Source organism: Poecilia reticulata, chromosome 3, assembly GCF_904066995.2.
Source record: "Poecilia reticulata chromosome 3, P_reticulata-male-v2, whole genome shotgun sequence".
Taxonomy (NCBI): domain Eukaryota; kingdom Metazoa; phylum Chordata; class Actinopteri; order Cyprinodontiformes; family Poeciliidae; genus Poecilia; species Poecilia reticulata.
Window position 1 is genome coordinate 27,403,610 of NC_088832.1, and position 25,771 is coordinate 27,429,380.

At 38.4% G+C, this 25,771-nt stretch overlaps 1 protein-coding gene across 2 annotated transcripts; it reads left to right on the forward strand.

The window, feature by feature from the left end:
• The first annotated feature begins 467 nt into the window (after window positions 1–467).
• On the forward strand, window positions 468–24,040 carry cyld (cylindromatosis (turban tumor syndrome)). 2 transcript variants are annotated; one of them, XM_008405556.3, is made up of 17 exons: window positions 468–823; window positions 2,209–2,745; window positions 5,141–5,443; window positions 7,709–7,814; window positions 8,361–8,456; window positions 8,899–9,015; window positions 12,741–13,123; window positions 14,425–14,590; window positions 14,679–14,820; window positions 14,945–15,067; window positions 16,314–16,405; window positions 16,681–16,747; window positions 18,763–18,895; window positions 18,997–19,105; window positions 19,243–19,361; window positions 19,652–19,868; window positions 21,016–24,040. In XM_008405556.3, the coding sequence occupies exons 2-17, from the start codon at window positions 2,260–2,262 to the stop codon at window positions 21,198–21,200; spliced, it is 2,844 nt and encodes a 947-aa protein (XP_008403778.1). In that variant the 5' UTR covers window positions 468–823; window positions 2,209–2,259; the 3' UTR covers window positions 21,201–24,040. The 2 variants fall into 2 exon arrangements, with proteins under 2 accessions (XP_008403778.1, XP_008403780.1); XM_008405558.3 differs by lacking the exon at window positions 8,899–9,015 and having other exon boundaries at window positions 469–823.
• Window positions 24,041–25,771: the final 1,731 nt, after the last annotated feature.

Sequence of the window (25,771 nt, forward strand, 5' to 3'; positions counted from 1 at the left end):
ACACTGGGCATAGTGTGTTCCAGGTGGTCAACCAAGCCATTTTGATACTGCTTTATGCATGTGTCTAATTTGATTTTGATAGAGTGACTCAGAAAATCTGTAACATCTTGAATTCACTGTGAATTCACTCCTGTTGGGGTGAGAAAATAAGGAATTATGGCAAAATACTGGGAATGTATTAATAATAAAATAAATATTAAGTAAACCCAAATTATTGTTTGCAAAGTTTGAAGACCTGCTTTATGACAATGTAGCCAATTTAATTAAGATTTAAAGATTTATATTGCTGAATATCACTGAAAAATGCCTTCAGTGTGTAAGTGTATGTGTATGTACTTCAACCTAACTATGTTTTCCTGACATAGTGGGAAAATCCCTCATACTAGGACTTCCTTAAGCACACAGAATTAACCAATCACAGGTCAAGTAAAAAGATAGCTGGCCAATGTCTATGAGACAACGCAGTGACGTCACGCCATACCAACGGTGAGGTCGTCTCCTGTAAATAATAAATGTAGTCTATGTATGCTGCGTTATAGCGTATTATTTGAAGTTTTTTTATATATAGAACCAATATCTAAATGCTTTTAGTTAATTTTAATTGGTGGCAGTCCTCTGCCCGCATCCTTACCAGCTTTCACGGCTAACTTTAGCCTGACACTCAGCTGTTTTGAACGCTAGCGTTAGCTAGCTAGCGGCTGAGCTAGCAGAGGTTATAGGAGAAGGAATTTATCATGCTTTAGAAAGCGCTTTCTATCTGATGGATGTATGAAATGATCTGTCAATCACCCACAGCCTCCGAGTAACCTGCCTTGTCTCGAAGGTAAGCCGTCTGCCTCGCTTGCATTGGTTATGAATGACAGTTTGGTTCATTTTAGCCATTTCCTTCAAAAAGGGGGCATTGACTGGCTGTTTCTGCCTGGTGATACAATCCTTTATTAGTTGTCAAGGAAAACGTTAAATAACAACCTGTACAAAATTTGTCATGTGGAGCTTTTCTGATAGACAACATAAATAAATGTCATAGAACAACTGCTTCCCCGTTTCAGGTTGAAAATAGGCTACGCTGGTACAACGACGTCTTTTATTGCTGTCCAACTCTATCCGTAACAATAGTGAGTTAACGATTTGTCCAGATGCTGTGTCAGTTCTTGTAAGCAAAAATATGTGAAGTAAACTAGTGTTTTAAATATATGTTTTTGCTGTCATTCTTTCAACAAATGACGGATGCGGTGCAGGAGATATGCTTAACACCATCATATCTGAGACGTGATCAGGGGAAATCCACCATGCTGTTGTTAGTCCTACCATGCGTAGCAAAAAAAAAAAAAAAAATCCACTGTCTGCTTCCCGGCTATTTTTAGTATTTTCAAACGTGTATATTTGAGTAACAAGAGGTGCTTCTGAAAACAGAGGTGTCTTACAGGGATGAATCGGCTGCATTGATGGACTACCTCAGAAAATAAACTGAATATCAGATCTATCAAATATACACTCACCAACCACTTTATATAGCGCTGGGTTGGAGCCCCTCTTGCCTTCAGAGTCATTTTAATTCTTTATAGGATAGGATGGGCAAGGCATTGCACATTTCTCAGAGACATTGGTCCAACTTGACATATTACTCAGGTGCTGCATCAGCTCCACATGTATGATGTGGAATTCTCCTTCCACCATCTTCCAAAAACTATTTTGGTTTTACTGTATTGAGTTGTTGTGACTGTAGGCCTTGGAGAACAGTTAACCTCAGTGTGATGGTTAAACATAAAACAGTTTCAAAGGAATTCATGTTGGCTGATTCGCTATTTGTATTAACAACCAATTAAGTGGTTGTAATAAAAGGCTGGTGGGTGTAGTATTTTGACCAATCAAAAAGCAATATTTCTGACTTTCTGATTTCTGAAAACTGAAATAACATCTCCACTTTATTTTGCATGTGCTTTTGCTTTATTTAATGAGCTAAATCTTTGAGTCTTTCTGGTATCTGTAAATCCTTTGTTTTGTAACGCTACACATAGCAAAATGCTGCACCCATGCATATGGGACATTCACTCATCCGGTCTTACCGCTTTTAGTCATGGCAAAGATTACAGATAACGTCTTTTCTTGTGTGATGTGTTGGATTAGATTTATTTTTAGCTTCTTCCAAACATTTTAATTTTATTCTTATGGACTGCTCCTGTGATACTATTTTACTATTAATTTCAGACCGCCAGTCAAGCTTGTCTTGGCGCTGGGCCCCCAGTCTGCCATGCAGCCATGAGCTCTGCCCTGTGGGAGAAGCCTAGTGGGGGCTTCAGGGAGGACTGGCGCTTCTACATGGTCGTGAAGGAATGCACTGTGGAGAAGCCCACCCAAAAGACCCTGAGGATTCCCCGCGGAAGCCTCGGCCAAGCCTGCCAGGAGCGCAACAGCCTGGGGCGGACGCTGCCCCCGTGTAAGGGCAAGAAGAGCCTCCGCATCCTGGACCAGACCAACGTGGTGCTGAGCCTGGATGAGCGGGATGTGGTGGAGCTGGATGAGAAGCTGGCTGAGCTGCTGTTCCCTATCACTAACTGTGAGGAGCGATGCAACTTGCTCTGCGACGAAGACCGGCTCGAACGGGTCCGAGACATCGACTGCGGCTCCAAGGTGCGCGTGCAGCTGCGCTCAGGGGATGAACCTCTGCCCGGAGTGGTCCGCTTCAAAGGCTCACTGCTTCCTGACAGAGCCCTGTCTGGAATCTGGTTTGGAGTGGAGCTCCTGGTAAGAACTAGATTGTTAATTTTTCTTTTATAATAGATTAAATACTAATAAAGAAAAAAAAATAATTCAAGTCAGTTTTAAATAATACATTTATAAAGAAGGGAAAATAACATTCAATTTAAAAATATTCTGATAACTTAAGGTACATGCAAAATAAATATGAAAATGTCTGCTAGAACCACAGACTGCACTGCACAGATGTTGAACAAAATTAGGTTAAATGAGAACTGCACCTCATCAGTAGGAAAGAGTTTGTGGTTTTGCAACTTAGTGTTTTATTTTAAGATTTGTGAAAGTAGGAACCTGACTTATAACGTAGGAACCTAGCTTATTTCAAATGATCTCACACTACTATGTTACTTTTTTTTCTTAAAGTCAAAAGCTATACAGTTAGTTAACCTTATAAGTTCCTGTCAACAAAGGAATGAATAATAAGGGCTACCATATTGCTTAATTGTGAAATTATTAGTTTATTTTGGTAATACTTCTCTAAATTATTGTTTGTTAGAAAATATTATATGACTAATAAAAAAAAACCCCAACAAAGATTAAGTATTCATAGAATAAACTCTGGATCAAGCCATATGTGACCTACAAGTTACCATTTTTAAAGCTAAATTATTGAACTAAATGAACTTTTCAGTGATCTTCTAATTATTGAGCTGCACATGCAAGTGGGTAGTTCAGATTTAGAAAGTCAAGTTTATGTGAAGTTCGCATTTGCAACAGACAAATGCCAAGTCACAGTGAGTTGGCGGAAAACAAAAGACATTCTTAGAGTCGTAAGTGGCTAAAGGTGCATTTTTTTTGTACTCAGAAGTCAGGTTTTCCCAGTTCCCACTGAATTGAAACTAGTAATTGTGACCTGGAAAGTCAGAGGTAACCGAGCAGTCCCACTTTCAGTATCGAGTATGGCTGCCATGCTCAATATAATATATTGAAAGTTGTAGGAATAAAGAATTTGTATTTCTGGCAGTTTGTATCTCATTAAACTAAACATACATTTACTGCTGTATTTGTGAGCATGTTCCTTTAGTGCTGAATGCATAAAATGGACGTAATGTTTTTATCAACTAACTTTGCTAAAAGTAGTTAACTAAGAAACGAATTGACAAATCATAAAAATGTCCGTTCTTTCTTCCAAAGTCTACTCAACTAGGGTGGGACGTTATTCCCAAATTAATCCGATCTCCAACTTCCATATCTAATTTATCAAACTCTATCAATCAATAGGTTGGCCCCATTAGAGGATATTAAATGTGACAAGATAATGTTGTTAAGTTTGTCATGGTCTTTTCTGGTTGTGTTATGATATGAACCTACTCTGGCAGAGGCTACTGGTCGTATCAGTGACTCTGACCTGCTGCTGTAATCCTCAAACATTACAAGACCTAAAAAAAACACAAGCATGTACATTTTTGATGCCATTGTACAAATGTCAGCATGTCACAAAACCTAAACATTTACTTTACTAGTCTAAGCCAGACTGCTGAATCGAAGTAGATCAGGCAAATTAATGCATCCAGCCAACATTATAAGACAACAACAAACTTATGATTTGTTAGCAACAATCTTGAAAGTGTCAAGATTTAATCTCCAGTAAAATTGTGTTTTCTTTTGTGTTCTGAAAATGTTCCTTTTTTTTTGGTTATTATTATTATTTCAAAAATCAGATTTGACACTATGGAAAAGGAAAAGAAATTCTGATTAAAACTTTACAGAACCTCACTCGAAAACAATCTGAACTATACCTTTAAAGCAAACAAATGAAAAGCATTGTAAACATGATGGATGTTTAAAGTTGTTTATACAGAGCGCTGAACTGCAGAGATTAAACTTGCAGCTATTTTTAGTAAACATGTCAAATGTCTTTTCATTTTCATACATCAAATCTGTGTTTTCGACATCAGAAAGCAGTTCATTTTTGGCTTTTTTTTAATTTGGATTCTTTTTTTAAATTAGTTGACTATTTAAATATAAAGATTTTTTCCTTTTTGTCCTATTGGTGTTACATTAATTTAGTGTTTTGACTGAAATAGATGTAAGCAAACAATGCATCATGGCAATTGTTTTTTTGTATAATCTTGGTAGTAAATCTAAATCCCTGATGTGATGCAATTTGTTCTGGACCATATGTACAGCAGCAAGGTACAATGGGTTGCCTATTGTAGCACAATGTTGTTTTTATTCTGCTCCAGTGTTTATGAGGGGGCTGAGACACATAATGCATTCAAGCGCTACCTCCCTAAAATGCCATAAAAGAGTGCATGTAAGAAGACATTTTGGGTAAGAATTGTTAAACCATGCAGGGTGAACAATGCATTGATCTCCCGCTTTCAGCTTTGTCCCGTCTCTCTCTGAATTAAGTTTGATATTCTCTCCTTTCTTGTCCCAGGAGGAGGGTCGGGGTCAGGGCTTCACGGAGGGCTCCTACCAGGGTCGGCAGCTCTTCCGTTGTGAGGAGGAGTGTGGCGTATTTGTGGCGTTGGACAAGCTTGAACTCTGGGAGGATGAGGATGACGAAGGTTTGGGACAGCTGGAGGAGAACCAGGTTAGACTGGAGGACGACCAGGACTATGCTCCGCTGGAGATCAACTCCAGGGTGGTGCTGAGAGAGGAGCCCGAGAGAGGAACCGTCATTTTTTGTGACCTGCTGCCAGGGAACGAGAGCCTGGGTTACTATGTGGGAGTTGACATGGTAAGTATGGCTCCAGTTAAATAGGATGCTGTACCTGCTATTTTAAATCCAGACAGAAGTGGGATGGAACATGAAAATGGGATACTTTTAAACATATATGGCTAAAATAGTTGTTTTAATTGTAAACTGCTTGTACAGCGAAGTATACGGTCAGCACCACAAATGCTGATGGGGTGACCTATAAGTCAAACCTCTGTCACGTCAGAGGAAAAGAAGACAGTGGCTGATTTTTAGACAAACATGGAACTGTGCATTATGCCTAAATGTTTCGACTTTGGTCAGTTTTATCTTAAGGAAGGAGAGATTGAAATAAACTTTTTCTTTCTAACTACTGTTCCCAAAGTTTAAAATACCGAGCAGTCCCACTTTCAGTATCGAGTATGGCTGCCATGCTCAATATAATATATTGAAAGTTGTAGGAATAAAGAATTAGTATTTCTGGCAGTTTTTATCTCATTAAACTAAACATACATATACTGCTGTATTTGTGAGCATGTTCCTTTAGTGCTGAATGCATAAAATGGACGTAATTTTTTTATCGACTAACTTTGCTAAAAGTAGTTAACTAAGAAACAAATTGACGAATCATAAAAATGTCCGTTCTTTCTTCCAAAGTCTACTCAACAAGGGTGGGACGTTATTCCCAAATTGATCCGATCTCCAACTTCCATATCTAATTGATCAAACTCTATCAATCAATAAGTTGGCCCCATTAGAGGATAAGTATGATAAGAAAACGTACTTCGAAACGTTTTCTTTCTAAGTATGCTACTGTTCCCAAAGTTTAAAATATCTTCAATGAGATACTGGAGAAGTGCTAGAGAGTGCTAACGCTCTTGCTAATGCTATTGATGAGATTAATGGTGTGCAGTTGAGGTGATGCAGTGGTTAACCAATCAGATATTGGGGTTTATCTGTTGATTCATAGTGACAGTTTAAATTATGCCGCGATGGACTTTAGCAGGGGAAATATATGTAACATTTATTTTCCTAAACTTGCAACACCATTTCAAACCACCGACATTGTCCTTGCTTCAGTTTAACCTGTATTGCATCACTATCACAGTCACAGGACCAAACAAATGCCACATGGCCAATTTTGGCCCAGTTTTACTTATTAAACAGATACTGATGTTGATGCTGATATACTGTGCATCCCTGCTGGTTATGTTTGTGTTTCTCTATTAAGTGCAAAATGGCAGAAAGGTGTAACATTCTGTGCAATATAAACTTTTAAGAAAATTTCTAAATTTAGTCTGTCTTTATACATTGTTTTTGTTAGAATAGCATAAAAATAATATGTTATAGATGGTGTTATTGCTGTAATATTTTACAGCATATTCGTTTTAGAAGATTAATTTTTGCTTTTTGATTTGTTTTCGTTTTTTTTTTTTTTAAATACAAGAATTATGATATTTTGTTATCACACCTGACCTGTACTCAGTCTCTGCTCTGACTGATAAAGAAAGTTACACTTAGTCAGTGACATACCAGTTAAGGCTGTTGTACTTTCCTCACTTTATGATGTCTTTGTACTAAGTTAGTCATTCCATGCCATGAAAAAAGACTACATATTGTGGTATTGGGTAATACGTTGACAAATAAGTATGTAATATATTGACTCGTTTGTCTTAGTTTTTGTCCTTCAATGACTGTTCCTTTCATTTAGTATCCATGGTTACTGTGGCGTTGTACTCATAGTGAGATTGAAGCATTTGACTACAGATTGCTAGCAGCAGCCGCAGCGGCAGCAGCCCACTCAGTGCATCTGAGCCTCCCACACAAAGGCAAGGCAGTCACGCGGGGAGTGAGGTAAAGACTTGGAGCTGTATGACCCAACAGCGTGGCAAAGGGCCAACTGGGAGCTGAGGAGAGCCCACTGCTCTGCCTCACTGTTCGCCCAGCCTCGCCCTGCCTTCTCTTGCTAGTCGCTCTGGTCTCAACCTTATTCCACATAGCCCTCTGGAGCACAAGCCTAAATTTGAACCTGAGGAGGAGGTATAGCAAGCTTCTGCTTGGAGCTTTCAAAAGAAACAAACTGAGTTGGAAGATCTTCTATTTAGGTAGTCAAGAGGAGTTGCAGAGTTTGGAGTGGTAGTATGCAGGATCAAGCTAAAGCACATCCTTTAGGTTGTGCAACAAGACAACTGGCCTCACTAATCATCAGAATCGAGGGGATTTAATATTTGGGCCACCAGCACAAAGGCATCAAATGATAAGGAGCATCTGAGACCTTGTCAACTTGTTCATGTCCGACTCTTTTAGGACAATCCTATCGGAGACTGGGATGGCATGATTGAAGGGAAGCTGGTGTGTGATTTTGCCAGTTTGGAGCACACTCGACTTGTTCCCATTGGTGACGTAATGCCAGGTGAGTCACCACATCTGTGTTGACGTTTTTACTCCACGTTTGCGTTGCTGGAACTTTTAGTTTCTGGAAACGTCCCTCCCTCGGACGAGCACTGCGCTCCTTCTGAGCAGTCTGAGTTTGTGTTTGGTTTGCAGCGGGAACAGAGAGCCTTTTGTAGTGATGGCTCTCTTGCTTTTGAAAGTCAAGTGAGATACTCTGGCTCTTTGTTCTCCACAGTGGCATATTGATTTGCTTATGCATGTTTCTGCCATCTCTCTTGAGAAAAACACAGATCTATAAATACTGACATTGTAATTTATTACGTTTCTTCATTTTCTTTAAAACTCTGGAACTCCACATTTAGTCCACATTTAATCTTGAGTATATATAGAATGCTTCCCTGAACTAATTTTGAGTTAAACATTTTAAATATTTCATTGCGTAGCCAAGAAAATGATAGATTTTTTTTAAGCTTTCTTTGGATTTTAACATAGGAAAAATGTGAAAATTCCTAGTTTCACTTTCTTTGCAGTGTTGTGCCTCTAATTTTAATTTCTTTCTGTGCAGAATATTCCATGCAGGACCAAAGGCTGCCGAAGCACAGTTTTGCCCCCAGAGGCAGCGACAAATCATCCTCTGGTCAAAGCAAACCAAAGAGCAAAGGTACAGCACTGGTGTTATGATGCTAAGCTACCTAACATTTCTACAACTTAACCAGTGATTCTAACTTTTAAAAAGGCCTCTCACCCCAGAATATATTTTTTATTGTATAAATGAACAGCCACCTGCTTTTCTCATGTTTTAGAGGGTCTCACAGACTTCTGTGTAGTTGCAAACCACACTTAACAATAACTTTTTACTATTTTAGATAACATCTGATGGGGAGTTTTGCTAAAATAAGGATATGAGGTGTGAGTTGATGTGAATACTGCTCTTCTTTGCTGTGATTTCCTTGAGGTGGTAGTTGTTTAATGAATCTTTTTTTGTTGGATTTTATTTCCCATTGCTGTTGACACAACTTCAGATTCATACTAATCAGCTGTGCACCGTGCACATTAAACCCTTCTCTTGTTTTTCCCTCCTCATGTATTTGCGTTACTTGCAGGATTAGCTCATCAGTGTGGCGGTAGAAGCAAGTCTGACTTTTACTATACTTTAAATGGGAGCTCTCTTGATCCCCCAGCCCAGCCCAAATCCAAAAGCACATGGTACATTGATGAAGGTAAAACTCATAAGATGTTGGTCGTCTGATTGGCAAGCTCCTGTTCACCACAAGCTGCGTACTGATTGGTCCAATAAATGGGTTCTGCCCAACTGCTGAGCTACCTCTACTCTATAATGACACATTCAGTCTGGAACAGTTGGCTTTTCTAATAAAGGTTTCCTTGAATATGACCTCAACCCTGTTAGTATAGGATCTTAACAGTTTTACATGGTTTGATATGAATAGAAAATTAAATATTAGTTCAAACCCATCCAGCATGCAGCAGACTCAAGTTTACTCTCTTTTCACTGTAATTAATATAAGATATAGTCAGCTAAGATATACTTTCCTTGCAAAAATCTTTGCAGCCCCTGAATTTTAAAAAATTTGTCACTTAGGCCAAGACAGTGTTGTGGAATATAAGCCAAAAATCCAAGCAAAAAATTCAAAGCAAAAATACCATAATAACACATTTTATCACAGGTGCGTATTGTATTTTCAGTAGGTTACGTAAAAGATTGATTAATTATACATGTGCAGAATAAGCCACCATTATTGTATATAACATAAAAATGTATATTCCAAAAATGTTGATTTTTATTACATTGTTTTTGTAAAATGCTATATGTAAAATATTTTTGATGTGACTGCTTCCAGGTTAGTGTCTAAATTGCTTGTGGAGCGGCACATTTCTAGAAACAGACACATATATTGGAGAGCGATGACATGAAGCGATTTCAGACCACAGAAACAGAATGAATGTGTCCTAAAATTCTCTGATGAAGCAAAAAATACAAATATTAGCTCATAATTTTTCTTTCTTTAACCATTTAAAGTAATTTAAGTAATTGAAGGATTTGATTTTTTTCTGCATCGGTTTATATTTATTTGGCATTTAATAGAATAAAATGACTGACGCTTTATTGCAGCAGTATTAATGTAAACGCAATAGACTTGAAGTAAATGTGTCCAATTAATTGTGTTGACAGTGAAGAAATCTAGATAGTAGGTCGATACAGGAGCTTGCTATGCAGACTTTTCCACTCGTCTTGTCCTTCATCATTTCAGCGTTGTTTTGTTTCATGTTGGGTTAATGGGTGTTACTAAAGACTTTTAATAATACTCAGCCTTGCAACAGACTCTCATATGCCTTATTTTTATTTTGACTACAGTTGCTGATAATAGATTCAGTGTGTTTGTGTTGCTGTTTGCATGCCTGAGTATTTATAAAAGCTTTTGTCACTGAGATCATAATTGATTCATATTTTTTCAACAACACATCTCATTGTTTTATTTTTTTTATTGTTAAAGTGGTGTCAGCACTCAATCTAGATCCTTTTGTTGTTGTGTTTGAACTGGTCGGTTCATGTTGTTACCAGTATCTTCCAGTTGTGAATAAGCTTTTCATTTCAACACCTACTGAGATTTGATTTTTTTTTTTTTTTTTTTTACATGAGACTATTTATTTTTCTTCATACTGAAGAGAAAAAAAAATGCATGTGTTATAAAATGTTAAATGAACCCTAAAACTCTGACTGGGTGAACAGATACGGTAGAAATAAAAGGCTGTAGTGTTTCCATTTGGCATGACAGCAGTAAAAATGCAAGGCAGTGTAAAAGTGTTTTAGCTCTACGCTGTAATATCTCTCTGTGCGTTGCGGAAATGAGAAGGTCATTCATAAATGCTGAAATGCTGTTTTTACAACTGCTTACTCATCCTGTAAAATGCTCATGTGCTCATTTACATCTTGCAAAGGATCGCTTTTGGGGCAGTATTGTCTTATGGTTTAGATGCTTGTAGTTTTTATCATGAATTAAGTGGAAGAAGCTACTGACTTGCATTTTTTCTTACTGACGGAATATTTCTGCTGTGTATAAAAAACAGCCTAATGTTACTCACTCGCAGGCGTTTAGTTAGTGTTTTTAACAGATTTTGTCACATTACAACCACAAACTTAAGTGAATTTCATTGAGATTCTATGTGAAAGTTCCTCTCAACCTAATGCAAAATTGTGAAGACTCACTGACTCTTTTTTTCCCCTGAATATTACAGCAGCCTTTTTTCAAGGTATATCAGCACCAAATTTGGACATATGAAGATGAACCTTTTTGCTCATTCTACTTTATGCATTGCCTCATGCTTTGGGAAGTATATCAGCATAAATTTCAAGTCTTGCCACAGATTGTCAACTAGATTTCAGCTCAACTTTGACTGCGCTATAATCTAACACGTGGATATGGTTTGATCTAATAGATTAGGTTGTAGCTCTACATGTTTACTAGTATTCCAACTTCACCTCAATGTCAAGGCTTCAACTTCCTCTAGAAGCTTTTCTTGGAAAATGTGTTGCGTGTTTCTCCTTCTGAACAACTTTAACCAGCTTCCCTGCCATTGCTGAAGAAGAATCACCTGACAGCCTGATGCAACCTGCATATTTTTGTGGTGTGGTTAGTGTGTTGAGGTTGCTTTGCAGTGTACATTTTCTGCAACTGTTAGCTTTTTTGTATTTGGGTAAAATAATTTTGCTTGGACCCCACCAAATGTTGCTTCTTATTGATTTCTGTTTGGCTTTCTTTTTGCTTCCATTTCATGAAGGCTAGATTTATGGAGTGTATTGCTAATAATTCCAGTGTTGACAGGTCCTGCCACCCAGCCCTGGATCTCTGCAGCTCCTCCAAAGTCACCATAGATCTCTTGCGTCTTTGATTAATACACCAAAGTTTTTGGTTATAATGTGACAAAATATCAAAAGGTGCAAAGGGTTTAAATACTTTCGCAAGGCAGCTTATGTGCATGTACTGCTGTAGTTGACAGATTTTTTTCATGTATGATTAAACTAGGGCAGATGCAATTTGTCACGGTCATCAGCAATGGATATGTCAATATTAATTGTCGGTACATAATTTGTATGAGTTAAAATTGTATATTTTTGGGTGGAGAAAGTTACGAAGTTTAAATCCAAACTGCTGTGGCTGCAGTGTGTCCCCTCCCTTAAAGCTGCGGCAGCAACTTTATATGTCTGTGCCTTTAATTCGGTGAGGACTTTGGCTCCTGTCATTGGCTGTCTCTGTCTACACCTCTTAATCAACCCAAATAAGATAAATGAAGTGTGTCATTACTCCCCAATGAGCCAACTCTTTAAACATTTTCAAGAGATTATGGTAAATCACAAAAATATATTTTAAGTATGTTATTTTACTTTAAGACCTGTGTGATACAGGCACATTTTAGCCTCAAACAAATCTGCAGCCACATCTAAAAAGAAGTTATGTATAAATTTATGACAATACTTTTTCTGTGTTTGTTACTATCGCGTAAATTTCAATTTAATAGCAGAATCCATCTCAATACAGTAGACTGTGTAGATTATAGAAATTTGAATATTGGAGACAAAACATCACTAAAGTGGAAACAAAAGATCTAGTGGGAGACTTAAAGATCAGCTCAAAGTGGGTGAAACTGAAAAAATATCAAATGCAAAAGGTTGAGATAAGTAGCAACTTCCACAGGCGCACCATACTATGTCAAATGATTTTCAAACTGGGTGAAAGATACTGGCTTGTTTTCTCATGTGTTGAGATACTGTAGCTGTAATTGAGCATTAGTGAAAAAGTTTCTGAAACCATCCTGTCATCAAAGCATTGGTTTTCACTTTCCTCCATACGACATCTCTAAGATGGTAAAGATCGCCATCGCATCTCCACCAAATGGTAAATTTTGCTCTTTGGGTTTTCCTCGGCAGTTGGAGAGGACCCCGCCAAGTCGCTCACCGACACCCCTCCAGAATTCAGTCAGTCCTCTCCCCCCTCCAGAGCCCCGCCCTCTTCTTCGCTGTCAAGTGACAACAAGTTCCACTCACTGCCCTTCAGCCTGAACCGCAAGACCCCCGAGAACATAAGCCAGGGACCCATCTCTCTCTCCGTCGGGTCTGTAATGGGCGAGCAGCCCGAGCCCCCATCGCCCGCTGCCCCTCCGTCTCCACGACCTCCGACGCCTCCAAGAGGACAGCCAGGTCTTGAGGTGGGGTCTCTGGTGGAGGTGAAGGAGAACCCCCCTCTGTGTGGCGTAATACGCTGGGTGGGCCTGCCGCCTGGTCTGCTGGAGCCTTTGGCTGGACTGGAGTTGGTGAGACACAACTTTTTGTTTATAATTTGACAAATAGTAGTTATAGTTTAACAACCAGCAACAAGTAAGCAGCTCCACCACAGCTTCATGCATCTGATATGCATCTTTTAGGGAATACCTGGGATCGCATGAAATCCTTGAAAATGCTTGGATTTTAGTTGGGTGTTTTTGAAGTTTTGGGAAGTGCTTGATTCTGTATAAAGTCCTCGAAAGTGCTTGATATTCAAACTGCACAGTATTGTAATAAAGTGCAATATAAAGTTTAATTGAAAACCTAAATTTGGAAAACATTTACAATCTAAGCCAGATATTTTCAAACACTTAATAAAAAGACAGAAACTTTTTCTTGATGTCTGAAGTTAAATCAGACTAAACTTTTCTTATTTTGGGTTAGTTAGAATTACCAAAATTATTTCTATTTGCTAAATGTCAGAAAAAATTTTTTTAGGGATATTTTTGTAATTTGTTCTGTACGTTGTGTTTAAACATTTAGTTTGAGGAGAAAGGTCTTTAACCTTACATGATTTGTTTTGGCTATTTCAGTGTAATGAATATTTATTATTCCTAATTTCTCAGTAACTAATTGGTCTGGTTAACTGACATAAAGATTGGCTTACAACTTTATTAAAAATGATTTTTGTTTTTGCTAAATTAGTGTTTTGTTCTCGGAGCAGTCAAGTGCATAAGGTGACTGGTGTAAGGTTGTAGAATACTATCATAAAACAATGACAACAGTAATAAATGATTTCATATAATTGTGAATTGAAATGCATTTGAATTGTTTTTATCTCCCAAGTGTGGTGCTGGAAAAGCTTGAAAACTTACCTAAAAAAATGCTTGTAAATGCATAAATATTTACTGTGGGAAAAGTGCATGAACACTGGAAGACATCACAAATAACTTCCTGTAAAAGGTAAAAATGGAGGAACAAAATAAGACAATTTGTGGTTTCATAGGGGGTTTTGTCTCAGTAATTTTAATCTAGCCGATCTCATTGACTTCCCGGTTTTGCTTGTGGTTGCTTGGCAACTTTATGATGATGGGTAGACTTGAGGAAGTCACAGCACCCAAAAAAAAAAAGCGAACAAGCAAATTTCACAAAAGGCTGGGTTAGCCAGCCTTTTAACTCATCGTAGTACTCTAGTAATATTTTTCCTCTCATTGTTTTGGGGCAAATGTGAACTTCCTTTAGAAAGCATTAGCATTATGTGGAAATTGCTTAACATCTGTTAGAGAAAACCTGTGCTTTCTGCAGCCCACACTTAAAGTAATCCCTCCCACTGATGACATTTCTCTCTCAGGAAGAAGAGTGTCCTGGATGCACCGATGGCACCTTCAAGGGGACTCGCTACTTCACCTGCCCACCGAAAAAAGCTTTGTTTGTAAAGCTGAAATGTTGCCGGCCTGACTCCCGCTTCCCCTCCTTACACCATTCCTCCAACCCCATAGAGCGGTGCAACTCTATCGGTGAGCCAGTCAGAGGACAGACTCAACATGATCAAATGTAACTTTTGTCTTCTCAAAACTTTACGGCTACTTTTTGTTACTTTTGTAGCATTTGGGGGCTATTTGAGTGAGGTAGTGCACGAGAACACACCCCCACGTACTGAGAATGATGGTCTGGATATCATGGTGGGGAAGAAAAAAGGCATTCAAGGCCACTACAATTCCTGCTACCTGGATTCAACCCTCTTCTGGTCAGTGGTCCTTCACCGTTACAGTAAACTTTAATTTGAATGGTCATATTCGTCAAATGTGCAGATGCCCACCAGCCAGTAATGTTGATTTATGGTGTAAATATTTCTGGGCTCTGCTGTGCAGTCTCTTCTCCTTCAGCTCTGTACTAGACACGGTTCTGCTGAGGCCACGATCAAAGACTGACGTGGAATATTACAGAGAGACTCAGGAGCTGCTACGCACAGAGATAGTCAATCCACTGCGCATGTAAGTGTTTGTACTCCGGGTATATAACAGTAACTGCCTGTCATAGTTTTAGACACAGAAGACTTTCTATTTTTAGGTTGTATTTACATAAGAAAGATTAAATACTTTCAAATATTGTGCCTTGCAAAAGTAATTGTGCTTCTTTAACTTTACAACCACAAGCTGTAGAGTATTTTACCTATAAGACCAATTCAAAATAGGGTACGACTGTCACAGGAAAACATGTTAAATTATTTTATATTTTTTTAACATATAGAAATTGCAAAAAGTGGAGTGTGCATTTGTGTTCAGTTCCATTTTCACTGATCCACTTAAAATCCTGTGCAGACAATTATCTTCAAAAAAATAACTTTATTGGTGGTCAATATGTTTGTACTATAAATCCAGCTCTGTTCCGCAAAAGCCTCAGAGGTTTGAGAGACTGTAGGTAAACAAACAACATCATAAAGACCAAGGAACACTGCTACAAAGTTACTGAGAGGTTTAAAATGCTAAATGTGTCAGATAACTAAATGTGCATCGTTCTGAACACATTGCCCTGTATTTTGCTCCATACATCATTCAGTCAACTCTGATTCTCCTTCCTATTCTTGCTGTAGAAAAGCATCCCAATTTATTACTGATTACATAATCTGTGGAAGTAAATACAGGTTATTTTGGAAAACAAGCCTCTTAGAAGCTGAAAAATACTTTAGAGTTGGACGCAGGTTTACCTTCTAGCAGTCCAGTGAGCCTGAACATACAGGCAGTGCTACAACAGAATGGTTTATGGCTTTGTATATTCATGTTTTCACATGACTGGGTAAATATGTTCACAAGAGGCTCAGACTGATTAAACTTGACCTATTTTGCAAAAGCAAAATGTTCATCTTCTAGATGTAAAAATGTGGTTGAAAGCTTTCCCCAAAAGATGTGACAATGTGAATACATCTAACAATGGTTCTGATAAGTTTTAAATAAGTGACACAGTATATAAATGCTCTCACAATTTTAAGATTTTATTTGTAAAAAAAGAAAAACTGTTGTAGACTGTATATAAGCTTATGTATGCTTCCATCACCAGGTAAGTTTGAGGTTTTAGCAGGTGTGAGCAATTTTTAGATTACTAGGGACATGAATACTTTTGCAGGGCATTGTCACAACCCAATTGAAAGAACTGAGTAATTTATCTTTTCACTATGTTATCAAACCTGAAATGCCCTTGTGACTGAACCTTGACCTTAGCACTGTCGCTGTCGTTCTCCAGACACGGGTACGTTTGTGCTACAAAAGTGATGAAGCTCAGGAGGATCCTCGAAAAAGTAGAAGCTGCCTCGGGATTCACTTCTGAAGAAAAAGGTTGAGTTTTCCCCTGAGATACCCTGAATGCAAAAATGTTGAAAAAAATATAAATATATAATTTTTATGGCCATCTAAATTTTTGAGTTGGCTGTTTTTAAGTTTAGACTGAGATTTTTTTACGTTTAAAGTTTTTGGGATTTATCCAATAAAAAAAAAATTTAAATTTAAAAAAAATTTTATTACCAACTCTTGAAGCAAACATTTTCTGTGTCAACAGTAGATGGTAGCATTTAATAATACCAAACCTAAGTGAAGCACTTTTTGCTCTACAGATCCTGAGGAGTTCCTTAATATCCTTTTCCATCACATATTGAGGGTGGATCCACTGCTGAAGCTGAGGTAAGGGGAAAAATTTGAAGTCTTTGACGTTACATGCAGTACTAGATTATTAACGACAATAATATTGTTATTACAGAAAGAACCAGTTACAAGTAACATTGAAGCCATATAGAGACTTTCTCAATGTGTATTTAATCTGAGAAGTCAGTCTTCAGATATTATTCCTCGTGTATATTTCTGTTATTGGTGGCAAAGAGTTTTTTCCATTTCTAGAATTTAGTAATAGTTTAGCTATATATATACTTTAATAGCCAGTTTATGCTTTTATATTCTAAATAATTACATGGAACAGGAAGAGCAAGTTGCTCAACTTATACAAACATGGAACAGTGGGAAGAAATAAAACCATTTTGCAACATTTAGGGTAATTGTGACTGCTGGAAAAGGTTCCTTCTGGTTTTAAAGATAGTAATCTGCTTATTCTATATATTCTCACATTGAGAGTGACAAGTTTATGTTTTAGAAATTACTCATATCGATTTTACAGGTGCTTTGCAATAAGTCAAATATCATTAAAAGGTAAATTCATTTCATAACCTGTATTATATATTCATGACACATTTGGGGATTTATGTCAGTTTCTTTATATGTATGCCCCACACATTCATGCAGCTACATCAGCAGACGTTAAGTATAGTGACATTAGTACCTTCAACCAGATGTTAAGCCACTGAATGTTAAAGCTGTAGAGGCTGACTGTTCGAAGTACAGCAGCTAAGCATGTAATAATGGAATATTGAGTGGAAGGAAAATAGTACATACTCAACAATGCTCGCCACCAATTTAAGACTTTGAATGAGGCCAGCATAAAAGAAAATATGTTTTTTAATGCAAAAATATTAGTATGCTGTACTAAAATAGTACGTCCATGGTATTGTACAATATATACACTCAGTACGTGGTTGGGGCTCCTTTTACATTAATTACTGTGATGAGCCTGTGGCACTGGTGAGGTTTTAAATTTCCATTAGTTGAGACAAGCTTTCAGGCCAACCAAGTACAATGTTACCATCTTCATTAGACCAGGTATTGGTACTTATTGCACTGTGAGCAGGTTCCAAAAATATCAAATCAGCATCTCCATAAAGCTTGTCAGGAGAGGGAAACATAAAGTCCTCTACAATTTCCTGGTTTATTACTATGCTGGCTTTGGAAAGATGACCTGACTTGGCTCGCCAAATTATTGCTGGCTGTGGAAACTTAACACCGGACTCCAAGCATTTAGGAATCTGTGCCTCGCCGCTCTTCCGTTAGAACCAGGGGCCTTTATATCCAAATAAAACACAAACATGACTGTAATATGAAAACAGGATGTAGCCCAGGTGAGAGACTTCTGGTGTTTTTTGGGGGTTTTTTGTCTCAGAAGTGGTTTAACACATGGAATTTGTCGTGTCCTGGAAATAGCTGCATTTCCGTTGACCATATAATTGTGGAATTAAGAAAATAAATTTGCTTAATGAAAACACTCCAATTTTGAGACAACTCACATCTTTCAATAGAAGCTTTTAGCGTTAGGAGGAGGTGGTTTATCGAAGCTGGTGTACTCCACATAACTGCAATGGAAACACTTTTTGTTCTCATCACATGATCCACGTGATCAACAACCAGACGCTACTACTGGCAGAAAAGATGAAGAAGACGACAGGAAGTGGGAGGAATGCTGTGGCGTGTTTTTAATGACTTGTCGTACAACCAAACGTATTTATGTGTGATTTTAATTGCGTTTCATATTTAATGGAAACACCAGAATTTTGAAATTGTGTTTTTTCGACATTGGCAGAATATCGACAGAGTTTTCCGAACATTTGGAATGGAAATGCAGCTGCTAACTCCAATTGGCGGCCACACCGTGTGAATCTCAATTTAATTACAACCAACAAATTAACCTTTCAATGATTTTTAGTCAATTCCGATGCATCTGTAAACCTTTGTGAACAATTGCTGATATCTGTAACCTTAGCGATAAGTATGCAAAAAAGATGTAACTTCTGATGGCATTTTGATTCATCTTCCAGGTCTGCAGGTCAGAAAGTCCAAGACTGTTATTTTTACCAAATCTTTATGGAAAAGAAAGACAAGGTTGGAGTTCCAACCAGCCAGCAGCTGCTGGAGTGGTCCTTCATAACCAGTGACTTGAAATTTGCAGAGGTAAGTAGAACTATGTTTTTAGGAATGTTTATATTTTCTGCAAAGTGTAAAATCAATTTCAACTCTGATTGGTCATAATTTTTTCTTTCCCCCTCCTGTAGGCTCCCTCTTGCCTTATCATCCAGATGCCACGCTTTGGCAAGGACTTCAAAATGTTCAACAAGATTTTTCCCTCCTTAGAGTTAGACATCACAGACCTTCTTGAAGACAGTGAGTTGTATTTATTTCCTAGTCTGGAGAGGTGATTCACACCTCTGTGGCATTTGGTATTTAAAGAAGCATTTTTTTTTCTTTCTTAAAGAAGGGTGTGTTTGACAATGAAGGCTTGTGTTTTGTCGTTCATTCAGCTCCTAGGGAGTGTCGCATCTGTGCAGGCCTGGCTCTCTACGAATGCAGAGACTGTTATGAGGACGGGGATATCACTGCTGGCAAGATTAAGCAGTTCTGTGAAAAGTGCAATACGCAGGTAAGCAACAGAGAATAGTTCTGCGACATCAGTTTAAATCATCCTTGTCCAGTTGGTGGCGCCAAATCCAAAGAAACCACATTCTCTTGAACACGGATTATATCCGCAAAGAGGACACGTTTCCACATTAGACTGCGATAGCTTTTACTTATTATAATATTCTAATAGAACATATTGCATAAAGTACTTTATTCCTTTAAGGTTTTACTCTAAATCTTTTCTTAAAAAACAAATTTGGCATCTTTTATTTCTCCACAATAATGACAGTGCCTCTGCTGTTACTGATTTAGGTTCATCTCCACCCGAAAAGGAAAGCCCATCGACACAACAAACTGTCCGTCCCAAAGGAGCTCCAGGAAGGCCAGGGACGTCAGGGCGGCTTTCCCCGCCAGCGGATGGAGCTGTTCGCTGTGCTGTGCATCGAAACCAGTCACTACGTGGCCTTCGTCAAGTACGGCAGCGCCGACTCTGCCTGGCTCTTCTTCGACAGCATGGCGGACCGTGATGGTGGGTGTGACCGCCGTACAACACTTTGTTCTGAAGTAAAGTAACTAAACTCAGGTCTAAACAATTTATTTATTGTTCACATGTTGGATGTCTTCTTAGGCAACATGTAATATCAACATCTAAAAAATGTATAAAATAAATTTTTTAATAAGCTATAATGGTTATATTGGGAAAAAAGTTACACAATAATCGGAACAAAATAGTTGCATATCACACAGAAGTTTAGATTGCTTTTTTTATTTTATCCTTGCTCATACTGATTCATACTTAGTATTTTTATACGTATATTTATATAAAGAAACATATTTCAACCTTCCCATTGTTTTGCTTGATTTTAGGATATCATTGAATCTATTCCCTAAATTAACTCCTCTAATTTGGGAGAGCAATTATCATATCGTTTATCAATTATCATGATAAATTCCTTGCGAAGAGTATTTTGATTTGTGTTTGTCACAACAAATTCAAATTAATGTTGTTACACTCTCCAAAAAACTGTCATTTGGGATTGTAAGTTTTATTAATTTTCTTTTATATATATATATATATATATATATATATATACAATCTTCTCCACTGTATTTTTTTCAATTAGAGCATCAGTACATGTGAAAATATGATTAAATTCAGTTACTGTGTGTAGCTTAGTGATACAAATCACTTTTCTTTATGTGACTGGCGTCCTAACACTGGTGTGTTACCACTGGGTATGTTTCTGAGGAGCAGCATTTGTGCCTGTGGGGCTATTGTTGCTGTGCCATGCAGTCACAGTCATACGGTTACCTAAAAAATTAATAAATATTTCTTATTGTCACTTTTGTCGTTATCTCTATAGCAGCACAAAATATTTCGTTTTAATTCCATATCACCCACCCTACACTTACAGAGACACAGTGCTGTTTCACATTTTTACTGCACGATTTTTTAACATTAATTATCCTCATCCTTCCAACCTCCCATAGAGCGTTGGGATGTTTTAAAACCTACCGCGTCCTGAAAGTTTAATGTAAATAATTTAAGAAAAGGTTCATCATCTTAACCAGTCTTGCTTTTTAAATGCATAGCTTTATAAGTAGTTATATACATGATACTGATCAGTTCTCGAAGCGTCTAAATTTAACAGAGACTGTTAAATCTTGTGTTGCAGGAGGCCAGAATGGTTTCAACATACCGCAGGTGTCTCCCTGTCCTGAAGTGGAAGCCTACCTGAAAATGACCCCAGAGGAGCTGCACACCTTAGACCCCAAGAGCATCCAGGGTCAGGCGCGACGTCTGCTCTGCGACGCCTACATGTGCATGTATCAGAGCCCAACCATGAGCCTTTACAAGTAGATTCCTCTCCCTAAAGCCTCCGCCTTTCATCCTCTGCCGCTCCATCTCCACTCCTTCAGGCCTGGCGGTTCAGAAAAAGATCAGAACTTTCATGGCCGAACTAATAGAAGAGAAGCTGTTTGCCAGCAGGGGGCGCTATCTGGCGCAATCCTCTCCCTCAAAGCTGGCTCATTTCTGGAAGTTAGGGAGATGGACGAAAGAAGGGAGAAGCCTATTTGCACTGTGCGTTAATTTAAAGTATTGTGTTCCTTATGTAGTCCTATGTAGCTTTCATGTGTCTCACAGCTGAGCATCGGCAGTGGTTAATGAAGCGAAAGTAGGCATTATGAGGATTCACTCCCTGTTGAGGGAGGATGGAGACGACGGGCTGTGGGGCGCGTTGCGTCGCAGTGGCTGACTAAACATGTGCAACAAAAACAAATCGAGCCTGTGGGAGGACCTTGCTCACCTCATTTACCTTAAGAAAAGAGGAGTCCTGCTATTCTTAATCACTGTAATACATGGGAGCTTTCCATATCGCACATTAAGGAAGCAACACAGTGTGGAAAACCTCACCCAGCCTCTACGTGCTGTTCTACAAACCTTGTGCAAAATCTCTTAGTAGCATAGATTTCTCCGGGTAGTAACAGTATAGATGTCAACTCGGTGTGCAGTCGCATTATGATCATGCTCTTTGTGAACTGGTTTACATATCTCCATATCATCTGTAGAAATGTCCTTCAGTGTATGATTTTCAAAATAAGACGCAGCCTTTGTAAAAGTCTCGCTCTTTGCCACAAACTTCAGCACCTTTCCGCCATTTCCAAGTGGACCTATCAGGAAACGTTTACGTTTTTTTTTTTTTTTTTTCGTACACTCTCCCGTTTGAAAACCCGAGTGCTAATTTGTTGGTAAGGAGACATCAGCGTTTTGTTACGGAATACAAATTTGCTCCTCTGCTGTTGCTCTAAAGAATGGCCTGCATTGCTAATGCAGAGTAGGTGGTAGATAAATGCATGAAAGGAGACTTGTACAATGGCTTCTATTGTAAAGCTGCTTGGTGGACCACTCTGTGCATTCATAGGGTCAATGAGGTGAAAAACTGGAGAAGTCTGGCTGTTTTTCCTCCAAGTCGACAGTGTGCGGTGTGAAGAAATGCAGTGTCTCGCTCTTTGTGTTAACGAGGAAGTCTGAATTATGTTTTATGTTTACAAAGCCTTTCTCCCCTCTCCTGCCTGTCCTGGCAGGCCTGATTTCCAACAGAAGCAAAGTATTGACTCTTGCTGCCTTTAATGAAAGTGTGACGTGTGATACTTCCAGCCTGGCCCAAGATAACAGAACTGATCTGATCAAATATTATTTATTAAACTCTAATCCTAACAAAATCAGAAAACAAATGAAACAGGGTTGATGATGTTGGGTACTTTTTGGCCTCTTTCACTGTATATTTAAGTGAGTGTTTGTACTTTATGTTGTCTGATAGCAACTACTGATTGTTAACAGGGACTCAATTGTCAGTTAACAAAGGACGAGAAATGAAGAGGCACAATGGGTGTAACCTTTGAACACCATGTATCTGTGTATTTAAATAAGACATTTTATTAAAGAAATAAAACTGACAAATATTGCTTTGATTATGTTGCACTTGCAGAAAACTGAATTTAGATTCTAAGCGGTCAACTGTTTTGTACCACACACAGAAATCGGCAAACTACAGACATCAGCATCGGATAAAAACAGCTGAATTCAGATTTTACACTGAATAAAACCTTTTTTCTTTACTATGAAGACAATAAATGAGGTCAGTTTGGGTTACAGTAAGTATTTCTATTTGCTAATGCTTAAAATAAGTCGGTTTTTGTAAGCTTAAATTTAGCTATTATGTTGCTTTTGGACTAATGGCTTCTTCATGGCTGCATGGCATTTGAGCCTATTTAAGGAAAGTAACTTGTTTCACTTTGGATAACAACACTCTGCCCAACTTCAGCCAGTTAATTTCAGTCTTTTGCTTTTAGGTTGATGCACATATTCCACCCAAACACCTTCATCTCTTGGACACAGAACTTGTCTCTCCCCTGAAAAATATGGTCACTCGTTACTGTGTTACTGTGTTCCTTATTGCGTATTATTATTTGAGCCCATAAACGTGACACCGTCTGGCATCTGGAAATTGTACCCAAGGAAGCACCAGACATGTGGAGGTCTACAATTATCTTCCAGAGCTCTTGGCTGATGTCATACACGTCTTGGCAGATGTGTGTGCTTGAGTGTGTTGCCTTAAAATACATCCACAGGTGTGCCTTGCAAAGCCATGACATCATCGGAGCTTCCCTAAATAGCTTAAGGGCATAGACGCTTTAGTTTATGTCATCTTCTGAGTTTGAAGAAAGTAATAAAAAATAATGCCGTTATTTTTGGCCTTTAGCATATAGAAATAATTTAGGTAATCCTTGCTGACCTAATAATGGGAAAGTTTAGGAGACTTTACTGTCATACGTTTTATACTATATGTGAATATTTGGCTTCAGCTACACATGTTTGGATATTTTTCTTAACCTAATCATGTCTTAATCATGGATTTAAGAGTATAAAGTCAAAAGGAGGTTGAAAAATAACCGATCTGTTTGGCTCTGTGGTCTCGTCTGCTGTCGCAGGGATCCTGACAGAACAAACTTCCTGCACTGCTGGAGCTCGTTGCTGATTGGCTCCTTATTCACTGGCAGGGACCTCAGAGTAGAGGTTGGGGTTTTTAATGTTTTTTTATGTTACGTCTGTACAGTGTGACACATGTAACGAGTGGAAGCTTTATGTCAGTGATGTTCCTGTAAATGTTAACCAAATAAAGCCCATTTTGACGGGTATGCTGAATGTTGTAAATACATTAAGGACTTCTTTAGCGACAATTCACCTTCGATGAAAGGAAACTTTTGCCTTCAAGTTTAGCTACTTGTGGCTTTTATTGCAGTTAGCTTTATTGAATTGATAAATTATGAATCATCTGGCAAATAAGTTAAATGCCACATATGTTAAAATATATATTTATAGCAGCAGACTGCCTGGTGTTGAACAGAAAAAGAGATAAAATTTATTTGCTAAAGAATCCCAAAGGAAATGGAAGTGGATTTCACTTTATCCACAAATAAAAATCTGAAAAGTTAGTTAAGATTTTGTATTTACCCCCCTTTATTCTAATGGCTGTTAAAAATCCAATGAAGAAGGCACATTTGAGCAAATGTGTGTAAAACCAGCTGCTCTGTGAAGGCCTCACAGGTTTGTCAGAACATTTGTGGTCAAACAGTCACGAACTCAGCAGGCGATTTACTGAAAGTATTAAAACAAATTTAATGCACTTAAAATTGAACTTTTTGGCCTGCATGCAAAACAGGATGTGATTGTGAAATACTAACACTTCGAACATATTATTCACTCTTTGAAACAAGATGGTGGCAGCAACATTTTCCAGCAGAGGCAGAAATGTTTAAAACTGGTATAGAAAGGCAGAAAAAGTTAATTGATGAGCAATCCTGAAAAAAAAAAATCTATTGTGGTCCATCTTTACCTTCCAAAAACAACAATGTAATAATTTGGATGAAAGCATTTTCAGTCGAAGTCCAGTCCAAACGGGACAGGTTTGAGAATCTGTCCTGTTCCCAAATGATCTCTATACAGCTTCAGCTGTTTTCAAAGAAAAACTGACAAAGTGTATCTGTCAATAACTATTGTTTGAACTGTACTTCCTCTTTTCCATTAGGCATCGTTTTGTCTTAATCTTTCATATACAGTTCAGAATTAATACTTCTGCAGAGTAATATTAGCTATTATTTAGAATGTGTGTGTGTGAATCCTCCTAAACCTCTTGTACGTCTTTATTTCTCTCTATAGAGATCAGATTACGACAATAGAGCCTACTTTAGGTCTTTGGATGAAGATCATCCACTGAGCTGTAAACACAATAACAATATGATCACAATCTGTTTTTCTAACTGGAGGATAACAAAGATTAGATGTTGTCTGTTTTGCCCACTTGGCGGGCTTCAGTCGACTATCTGCCCTGTATGTTCAGATTAAATCTTCATCCAGTGACCCAATTCCCCAGACGGTCTCTGACAAAATGATACCCAGGGATAAATCAGCATGTATTACACACACTCTTCACCGCCCCTCCCTTCCCTTCCCCTCAGGAACCCTTTCTAACACCTTACCCTGTTTAGTTTGGAGTCAAACTTGAAACCAGCTCAGCAAGCTGAGTTCAGAAGTGCCAGATAAGTATTTGTCAACAGAACAGCTGGCGCACAATGCCCTCTTGTAGCTTTATGCCACAACATATGCCAGCCGCTCGTAGTGTGCGGTAATTTAGCCGGGGCTGGTTTCTACAGGAACAGATGGGCTCGAGTATTGTTATTCTCACTCCAGCTCAGGGTCCCTGGGGGGAATCACTAAATAAAATCAAAGCAGATGGACCTCTCTGGGCTAGGCTGTGTTTATGATAAACAGCCACCACAACCGGTGTCCGTCCAGCGCCTCAGCCCCGCCCTCCTCCCAAGCCGGCGACAAACGGCGGCACTGCGGTCTGACCTCACCTGCTCTGAGCT

Excerpts from the sequence above, each read along its gene's own strand:
- cyld (XM_008405556.3), top strand. The coding sequence starts at position 2,260 with ATGAGCTCTGCCCTGTGGGAGAAGCCTAGTGGGGGCTTCAGGGAGGAC. Across the intron at positions 16,406-16,680 it reads ATTCACTTCTGAAGAAAAAG|ATCCTGAGGAGTTCCTTAAT; the intron begins GTTGAGTTTTCC and ends TTTGCTCTACAG. Across the intron at positions 19,106-19,242 it reads CACAGACCTTCTTGAAGACA|CTCCTAGGGAGTGTCGCATC; the intron begins GTGAGTTGTATT and ends TCGTTCATTCAG.